At 38.0% G+C, this 10,565-nt stretch overlaps 1 protein-coding gene across 1 annotated transcript; it reads left to right on the forward strand.

Annotated features, from left to right (window-relative positions):
* The first annotated feature begins 2,241 nt into the window (after positions 1-2,241).
* On the forward strand, positions 2,242-3,219 carry LOC118855286 (ferritin heavy chain-like). The gene has a single exon (XM_036765364.1). It carries the CDS (start codon positions 2,507-2,509, stop codon positions 3,056-3,058), a length of 552 nt encoding a protein of 183 aa, XP_036621259.1. The 5' UTR covers positions 2,242-2,506; the 3' UTR covers positions 3,059-3,219.
* Positions 3,220-10,565: the final 7,346 nt, after the last annotated feature.

A 10,565-nucleotide genomic window follows, 5' to 3' on the forward strand; every position in this document is an offset into this window, starting at 1 on the left:
AAGACCTCATTTCTCAAATATGTAGAGAAATGACTCAAATTTATAAGAATACAAGTCATTCCCCAATCTATAAATGGTTAAAGATCATCAAAACAGCCAGTTTTCAGAAGTAATCAGTGTTTCAGAAGTATTTCAGAAAGTAAATTCAGAGGTAATCAATGCTGACTATAGTTGTAATAAAAATGTTCTAAATCACTACTACTTAGAGAAGTGTAAATTAAAACAACTCTCAGTGCCACCTCTACCCATGAGACTGGCTAACATGACAGAAAAGCAAAATGATATTGCTGGAGAGGGAATGGAAAAACTGAACACTAATGTACTGTTGGTGTATCTGTGAATTGTCCAACTATTCAGGAGAATGATTTGGAACTATAACCAAAGGGCTATAAAACTGTCAATAACCTTTGACCCAGCAATACCACTACTAGGTCTGTATCCAAAAGAGATTTAAAAAAGGGAAAAAAGACCTACAAATACAAAAATAGTTATGGCAGCTCTTTTTTGTGGTGGTAAAGAAATGAAAATTGAGGTGGCCATCAATTAAGGAATGGCTGAACAAGTTGTGGTATATGATTGTGATGGAATACTATTATGCTCTAAGAAATTACAAACACAATGCTTTCAGGAAAACCTTCAAAGACTTACACGAACTGATGCAAAGTGAAGTGAGCAGAACCGGGAGAATATTGTACATAGTAACAGGAATAATGTATTATTATCAACCATGAATGACTTAGCTATTTTCAGCAATACAATGATCCAATACAATTCTGAAGGACTTAGGATGAAAAATGTTATCCACTTCTAGAGAAAGAACTGATGAAGTCTGAATGCAGATTGAAGCATATTTTTAATTCTCTCTGTCTCTCCTGTGTTTTCTTTCACAACATGACTAATATGGAAATTAAACAATAAATTAAACCTTTTCTAATCAAGATAATCCAAGGTACTCATGATGAAAAGTACTATCCACCTCAGAAAGAAAAATTATGTATTCTGAGTATAGAATGAAGCTTACTTTTAAAAACTATTTTGTGTGTATGTGTTTGTGTTTTATTTTCCAGCATGGATACTTTGAAAAATTTTTTTTTGCATGACTTCGATAGACACAGAAAAAGTTTTCAATAAAATATAACATCCATTCATATTAAAAACACTAAAAATCATAGGAATCAATGGAACCTTTCTTAAAATGATACATAGCATCTATCTAAAACCAAGAGCAAGCAGTATATGTAATGGGGATAAACTTGAAGTCTTCCCAATAAGATCAGGGATGAAGCAAGAATGCCCACTATCACCACTATTATTCAGTGTTTTGTTAGAATTCTAACTATGGAAATAATTGAAAAAAAAGAAACTGGAAAAATAAAAATAGGCAATGAGGAAACAAAATTATAACTCCTTGCAGATGATACTTAGAGAACTCTAAAGAATCAACTAAAAAAAACTAAAAATACTGAAACAATTAACAATTTTAGCAAAGCTGCATGATCTAAAATAAACTCACATAAATCATTTACATTTCCCTGTATCACCAACAAAATTCAGAAGGAAGAGATAGAAAGAGAAATTCCATTTAAAATAACTTCAAACATTATGAAATATTTCAGTCTACCTGTTAAGATACACCCAGGGACTATATGAACACAATTACAATTCACAATTTGAGAAATATTATTTGCTCATGGATAGGCTGACCCAATATAACAAAAATGACAATTCCACCTAAGTTAACTTGGTTATTCAGTGACATACCAAACTATCAAAGAATTATTTTATAGTGCTAGGAAAAAAATAGTAACAAAATTCTTATGAGATAACAAAAAGACAAAAAATGTCAAGGGAATCAAAGAAAAAAAATTGAAGGAAGGTGGCTTGGCAGTACCTGATTTCAATTTACATTACAAAGCAGTTATCATGAAAACAATCTGGTACTGTTTAGAAATAGAATGGTGAATTGGGAATAGATTAGGTAGATGATACATAGTAGCAAATAACCACAGTAATCTGTTGACAAACAGCATTTAAGTGACTTGTCCAGGGTCACATAGCTAGTAAGCCTCTGAAGTCACATTTGAACGAAGTTTTTCCTGACTCCAGGCCTTATATTCTATCAAATGGGCCACCTAGCTGCCTCCCAAAAGGAGGAACAAGCTTCTGGATATGCTAGCTTTTCCAATAAAGGTTCCAAATACCATTCAGACTTAAATTACATGTTAAAAATTTAAATAAGGCCAGAAGCGCAGGGAAGGGGAGTCGCTGCGGTTTCCTGCTTCAACAGTGCTTGAACGGAACCCGCTGCTCGATTCCCGGCCGGAGCCGCCCTTAGCCACCTCTCCACCTTCACCTCCACTAACCAACACTTCTTCCGTCCTACCGTTCGAGCAGCAGCCGCTCGTTCAGCCGCCCCCCGGCCGTCGCCGCCGCCCCAGCCTCAGCCGCAGCCGCTGCGCAGCCGCCTCCTCCCGCCTCCTCGTCAGCCTCCATCGCCGCCGCCGCCATGACCACCTCGTCCCCTTCTCAGGTGCGACAGAACTACCACCAGGACTCGGAGGCCGCCATCAACCGCCAGATCAACCTGGAGCTGTACGCCTCCTACGTGTACCTGTCCAAGTCCTACTACTTTGACCGCGATGACGTGGCGCTGAAGAACTTTGCAAAGTATTTCCTACACCAGTCCCACGAGGAGCGGGAGCACGCTGAGAAGCTGATGAAACTGCAGAACCAGCGCGGGGGCCGCATCTTCCTGCAGGACATCAAGAAACCAGACCGAGATGACTGGGAGAGCGGGCTGAACGCAATGGAGTGTGCTCTGCACTTGGAAAAAAATGTCAATCAGTCGTTACTGGAATTGCACAAGCTGGCAACTGACAAGAATGACCCCCATTTATGTGATTTCATCGAAACCCACTACCTGGACGAACAGGTAAAGGCCATCAAACAACTGGGTGATCACGTAACCAACCTGCGCAAGATGGGGGCCCCCGATTCTGGCATGGCGGAATATCTTTTTGACAAGCACACCCTTGGAGACAGTGACAACGAGAGCTAAGCCGCACCTGGCTTCCCCCACACCTGGGAACTGTGGGCGTGACTCCTGCTGTCTTTCAGTGCAAGCATATTTTGGTTATCTGACCTTTTCATAATCTGTACCAAAAAACTACCACCATTTACATCCCAATAAAGTGACTTGGTACTGATGAAAAAAAAAAATTTAAATAAACAAATTCTATATATTTAACCACACAGCTGTATAACTATTGCAACAGAAACACTTGAAAATAGAGTCTATACAACTCAGAAAGGGAAAAAATGTTAAAGAACCATTTCTCTAAGCACACTTGATTCAGTATTCCATTACACTCAAATTACAGTGTGAAGGGTTACTTGTAAGTATTAGATTATGTGTTAATTAAATCCACTGTGTACAACACTAAGAATGCATTCTTAGTGTTAAAGCTACTTAATGGTCCAACGCATTAGTGGCAAAGACACATTTTGAGGAAATGTATCCTATTAATCACAATAATGACCAATGGAAAAGCAATCGTATGGCCTTTTGAATTTTCTAATATAACCTGTGATAGTGTGAAGGTACTCATCTTTAATTGGCATAATTTATGTATTTTTGTGATATAATTTTGTCATTAACAGAGAAACATTGTGTTATGAGTTATGAATTCAGAATTAGGTCTGTGTTCTAATTCCAACTCTCTGATATTTGTCTCTGTTGTTGTTTGTCCTATCTCAAAGAGGACCAAGACATCAGGAAGGGGACGACATGACTTGCCAGTTACTGGATTTAAGTGAGGGAGGGTTGTGCAAAGCTGCCACCCTTGCTTACAAAACTCTGGAGCCATCTGAGACCATCTGGGCAAGACATAGATAAGGACAAATGGAGATGCCCCCCCCAACACAGTGGAAGACTTTGGCCTTTTTAAACTAAGATCTTTCCCAGGACTCAGCTTGACTGAGGCAATGCCCATTCAGTGATTAAGGCTAGGTAAGAAATGAGGCAAAAAATGGCCTCTTCTACTTAGTTAAAAAAATCATTTGGGAGGCAAGACAGTCAGGGTTTCTGGCCAAATCAAAAACAGTTGCTCTTTTCATTCAGGGACCAAACAATTACCAGGTGGGGCTTGGGCTGGGACCTATTGCTGGCCAATCAATGAGAGCCAAAGTGATATGAGTTTAAAGCATGGTACCTAAGAAAGAAATCTAGCTTGTAAACTCCAAGATATTTAATGAGGTCTCAATGATCAAAATTGACATTCCTTTGGACAAAGCACCCACAGGTAAGGGTATTAAACGCCATGTGGATCAAGGAGAGGAGAAGAGAGGAGGACATGCCTTGCCCAACTGGAAATGTCCAGCTGTGTTCCCAGTGGGGCAGCTCATACTACTCACAGGCTGTTGTCTGTCCTTAGTTCTCAAAGAGGACCAGGACATCAGGAAGGTGATGCCATAACTTGAAATCGAATTGGATTTAAGTGAGGGAAAGCTGTGCAAAGTCACTATCACTTTTCTTCTCCAAAGACATCTGGGTGCAGTGGCAAGATATAGATCAGGACAACTGCAGATGGCCATGTTAACAGTCGGAGAGGTTGGCTAAGGTCTTTCCCAAGCCTTAGTTTGACTGAGACAATGCCCAATCAGTGATTAAGGCTAGGTAAGAAATGAGACAAAGGATGGTTGGCCTCTTTTATGTAGTCAAAAAAAATTCAATCTAGGAAGGGAAGACTTACTAAGCTACTGAATACAGAAAAAGTCATTAAACCTCTCTGGGCCTCTGGTCAACCTTCTATGATTATCCACTAAATTAGAACAAATGCATTGCACTAAATATATATATATATATATATATATATATATATATATATATATATGTATATATATATATATATATATATATATACACACATATACATATATATATAAATGTGTTTGTGTATGTGTGTGTGTATAAACACATATATATCTATATATGCATACATGTATATCTGTATATATATATATATATATATACACACACATTTGATATTTCTTTTTTTAGCCATAATGGTATAAAAGAAAGAATATTGGAATTAGAGTCAGATGACATGAGTTTGAGATCCAGCTGCGTTATTTAATAACTGCATGATTCTGTAAAAGATACTTAATTTCTCTGTAAATGTTTTCTCTGTTAAATGTGGTTAAAGACTACCTCACACACAAAATCATTCCAAGAAAAGTAAGTTTTAATCTTAAAGTATAACAGAAGTATGGGCTATCATTGTCATTTTTAAATATGACTGATTTTATGTGGGTAACCAGAGCATATGAAAGTTACACATTGTTCATATAATTTATACAATTAAACAGGAAATCTCATTTACTGCATTTATGGAACCTGCTTCAAGGAGAAGAGAAATACTTGGTCTCAGCATTGCTAAAAGCAGGATAGTATCATATATTTAGATCTGGAAGGGACCTTAGAGATTTTCTAATCCAAACCCCCTTATTTTACAGATGAACCAAGTGAGACTCAGAGGTTAAATGACACCAAAATGTCACAGAGAAAATACATTGTATAGCTGTGTTTTAAACCCAAGTAATCTGATGCCAGATCTACAGCCCTTGCTACTGCAGATGTCTACCTACCAATACAGATTCTGAATGTCAGCTTTTGTTTTAATTTAAGAGAACCACTGATATTATGCTATGATGTCTAACAAGGGACATGATTTTCAGTGGCATCTGAACCAAGTGTTAAGGCAATCAGACTTTTCCTTGTTCTTCCCTTTCGGGATGCTAAGACTGTCAAGTCTCTCCTTTGTTTGAATTGGTGGGAAACTTTTTACTGTCTTTGTTTTGTCATATTTCTCAGTTATTTCTCTGCATTTAAGCAATCAGGAGTCATTGACTTGTACATATGATGTGATACTGGGAATGGGAAACTTTCACGCACCCAGCCTGGGTAAGGGCAGAGCCCTCAGGGCTCCAAACTGGATATAATTGAGGGGAGCTTGGTGTTTCACTTTTGGGGCTCACTCACGGAAGAAACGTTGAGACTCTGGGCAAGCCATTGTAACTGCCCCCCTGTTTTGTTAACCTAGACCCATTGGTTCTTCTCTGGTAACTATGAATTGTGATTTGAATCAGACAAGGGGGTGCCTGTTGATGTTTGTAATTTTCGTTTGTGTTTGCCTTGAAGTTCAGGGGGCTGATATTTTGCCCCTGGACTAAGTGAATGATATATGTATGTTTGATTAAACTGAGATTGTTAACCCCTTAAAGTTACTTTCCTTAGTAAAGCAGATCAAAGAACCTGTGTTAGCAGCCCTTCTGTATGCTGGTGTCATTGGTCTTACACAGTCAGAGTAGCTGGTAGCAAAATTGTTGCTACACCAAGTCATGGTCCCTAAGGAAAACTGCAAAAAAGAAAAGGTTTATCTTTGGTGGTTCCCAGTAAGCACCATTTCTATAAAATTCTCCTACCTCCCTGCAGCTTCAATTCTTCATAATATCCCAGACAATCATTGAGGTGAATAGCACTGATGACAAGTGAATGTTCTTGTGAGAGAAGCAGACCTAGAAAAATCATAAGATCATAGGATGAGGGAAGTTATTTACAAGGTGTCTAGTCCCAAATTTTTCATTAGCAGATTAATAAACTGAAACCCCAAAGAGATCGTGATCTGTCCAAGGTCTTACATAATAAATGACAAAAAAAATTTTTCATCATTTTTATTTAAAGTTTTAAGTTCCAAATTCTATCCCTTCTTTCCTCCCTCCCTCTCCTCCCCACTCCTTGAGATGGTAAGCAATCAGACACAGGTTATATGTGTGCAATTAGGTATAACATTTTGTATTAGCAAGTACCCTAGCACATGCAGGATGGCCTGCTAGCACACATGCTTTGATCTGTTCTTATAAAGGAAAGACAGCTTCAAAAGGGTTAACAATCCTGCTTTAATTAAACAATGCAGTCTTTATTCTATCTAACCTTCTCACAAGGGTTGCTGAGCACCAACTCCTCACAGGGGCCAGGGAGAAGTGCGGCGGGGGTGAAACTCCCCCATGTCTAGATGGGGCCAATCAAGACAGGCACAACTTGTGCATTCCCCTAAATCGCCTCATGCCTCAATGCCAGTTAAGGCAAACACAGATTCCCCCCAAGCCTTGATGGGGGCCAGTCAAGGCACACACAGCATCCTAGCTTGTGCATTTCAACCCTAAATGTTCCCCGCTTACTGACCAGGGCCCACCTTCTTTATACTTACACTCCACCCCTCCAGGGTCCTGATCCTTACAATCTACACAGGTCATGGTGGAGATGTTTTGAACCACAGAACTCATAAAGTAACACCTGAGAACAAGAGATCATTATGGCCATGGATCCTGGAAACCCAAACTCCTTAAATTTACACATTTCCATATTAGTCATTCTGCGTAAGAAGACTGTATCACCAATGAGATACCCACGGCGACTGCTATGAATATGCAGGCAAATTCCCAGGTCTGAATCACAAGATGCAACAGACTCTCTCCATGGAAGACGAAACCAAGACATTTATTCCAACACCAAAAAAGCCGAATCCATCATAGCAACAAAGAAATCTATACACATTATCAGTGCAGGGGGCACCGCCATCCCCAAGCCTTCCCTCCATTACCGCCTCCCCACAAATGAACTCCTCCCTCTCTCACTCACGTTAGCTAGCCACTCTGTTTTCTCTGCTGGCCTCCTCTCTCTCCAAGCTGCAACTCCCACTCTCTCTCTCCCAGCTCTGACTGCTCCAACTTCCTGCTCCACCCCTTCCTATTCCAGGCTCCTCCCACCACAGGATCATGTGACTCAGACTTCTATGTGACCCAGACTCGAAGCAGGTCACATGGGCTTATTAATGGATGGGAAAGATCTTCCCAATTTCATTAACATAACAAGACTCAAAAGGAAAAAAAATGAAAGTGAAAAATAGCATTGCTTCAGGCAGTATTCAATGTCAGTTCTTTCTCTGGAGGCAGATAGCATGCTTCATCATTAGCCCTTTGGGATTGTCTCGGTTCATTGTATTGCTGAGAATTGCTAAGTCATTCACAATTCTTCGTCAAACAATATTGCTGTTATTGTGTAAGACATTCTCCTGGTTCTGTTCACTTCACCATGTGCCAATTCACATAAGTCTTTCCAGGTCTTCCTGAAATCATCCTGCTTGTCATTTTAGCATATTAATATTCCAATCATAAAACACAGCTTATTGAGCCATTCCCCAATTAATGAGTATCCCTTTGATTTCCAATTGTAAGACACTACAAAAACAAATGCTATATTTTTTGTACAAATAGGTCCTTTTCTTTTCTTTTTTTCGATGTCTTTGGTATATAGACCTAGCAGTGGTATTTCTGGATGAAAGGGTATGCAAAGTTTTATAGCCCTTTGGGCATGGTTCCACATTTCTCTCCAGAATGGTTGGATCTTTTCACAACTCCACCAAAAGTTCATTAGTGTACTAGTTTTCCCATATCCCCTCTAACATTCAACATTTCCTTTTTTTGTCATATGAGCCAATCTGATAGTTGTGAGGTGGTACCGCAGTGCTGTTTTAGTTTGAATTTCTCTAATCAATAGTGATTTAGAATACTTTTATATGACTGTAGATAGTTTTGATTTCTTCATCTGAAAACTGCTTATTCATATCCTTTGACCATTTATCAACTAGGGAATGATGTGTATTTTTTTTTATAAATTTGACTCAGTTCTCTGTATTTGAGAAATGAGGCCTTTATCAGAGATACTTGTTACAAAAATTTTCCCCAGTGTTTGGCTTTCCTTATAATTTTGGTTGCATTGGTTTTGTTTGTGCAGAAACATTTTAATTTTATATAATCAAAATTATCTATTTTACATTTTTGCAATGCTCTCTATATCTTCTTTGGTCTTAAATTCTTCTTTTATCCATAAATCTTATCTATGGTCCTATGTTACTATAATTTCACATTCATTCTTAGTAAACATGTATGATTTGAGATAAAATATGAAGGGAATGAGATCACACAGTCTTGCTTCAATCGTTTTTCATTTGTGTCTGTCTCTGTTACCCCATTTTGAGGTTTTCTTTTCAAAGATATTAGAGTGGCTTGCCATTTTCTTCTCCACCTCATTTTACAGATGAGGAAACCAGGGTAAACAGGGTCACACAGCTAATAAGTGTTAAGTGTCTGAAGCTGGATTTGAATTCACAAAGAGGAGTTTTCTTGACTCCAGGGTGGGCACTGTGGATACTGGGTAAGATATCGTAAAAGAGACAATTTCAAAAAAAAAATGAGTAGTATATACTGTCAAAGATGAAAGTGAGCAGAACTAGAAAATTATTTGTAAAAAGAGAGGACAATAGTGAAGAAAAACAACTTCCAAGGATTTAAAAATTCTCATCAATGTAATAATGATCACTGTAGCCAGAGGAACTTTTGATGAAGCACGCTACCTACCTTTTAACAGAGAGGTGATATATAAAAAGCACAAATGTACACATTTTAGGCATGGCCATTGGATGTATTTGTTTTGCTTGACTGAATGTTTTTACACATTTATTTTTTTCTTTTTCTCAGGTTTTTAATTGAGAAGGAAAATCAAGGAAGGGGGAAGTGAGCAATAGTGATGGTTTCCAAAAGAGGGACATTTTAACATTTATAAAAAATATGACAAGAAAGTTGAGAAAAAGCATAGAGAGCAAGCATTTATTACATACTTTAAAAATCTGAATGGTATGAAATAAAGCTAAATTTCATAAAAAATTCAGAGAAAAATATGTATTTTCTTTCCCAATACATATTTCAAATGCCAGAACTGAATTCAACATAACAGACTTCAATCAAAATCTCTTTTTTGAAGGCTTTTGTGCTTTACATCCAAACTATACAGTTCAACTGAACTTATTTATTGCATACCCTTATTTCATAGTGCCAAAATGAAGAATTAACTTTATCATTAGCTCCAGAAGATCCCTTCTTCATATTAAAAGTCAGCACATCCTTGTAAACAACATGATTAAATCCACCAGCAGGAACAATTTAGGCAACTGGATCACTCATTAAATCCTCCCTACCCCCCCTTTTTTATTAACAGTTGAGATGTAAGTGATGTGAGAAAACAACTGTGAAATTATAATCTACATAATAGACAATTTTGCTGCTGTGATTTTTCTCCATGTTCCAAGTACTTTTGAGAAGATGAAAATAAATTTGGCATTAGATCAGTTTCCATACTTTTTCCTAACCAAACAGGAGCACCAAATGTTCCCTGTTGATAGCAGAATAACTCAATGGTACTCATAATCCTGTATCATGTGTGTGATGTATTAGCGGCAGCATAAGCAGCTCTGATTGTCAAGGAGCTCAGACTAGTTTTTCTATTTACAGAAACAACCATCACATCAATCATTTTGGCAAATCTGGTCCCCATATAGCCTCTTTAGTTTCTATGTTTGAAGTCTCTGTCCCTGTCTAAAGAAGGTATTTTCTTGGTAAAACCAGAGAATGCATATGTTTCCAATGTGCTTTTTAATTTAATCCCTTAT

Source organism: Trichosurus vulpecula, chromosome 6 (genome assembly GCF_011100635.1).
Source record: "Trichosurus vulpecula isolate mTriVul1 chromosome 6, mTriVul1.pri, whole genome shotgun sequence".
NCBI classification, from domain to species: domain Eukaryota; kingdom Metazoa; phylum Chordata; class Mammalia; order Diprotodontia; family Phalangeridae; genus Trichosurus; species Trichosurus vulpecula.

Coding starts and splice junctions, on each gene's coding strand:
- LOC118855286 (XM_036765364.1), top strand. CDS start 2,507: ATGACCACCTCGTCCCCTTCTCAGGTGCGACAGAACTACCACCAGGAC.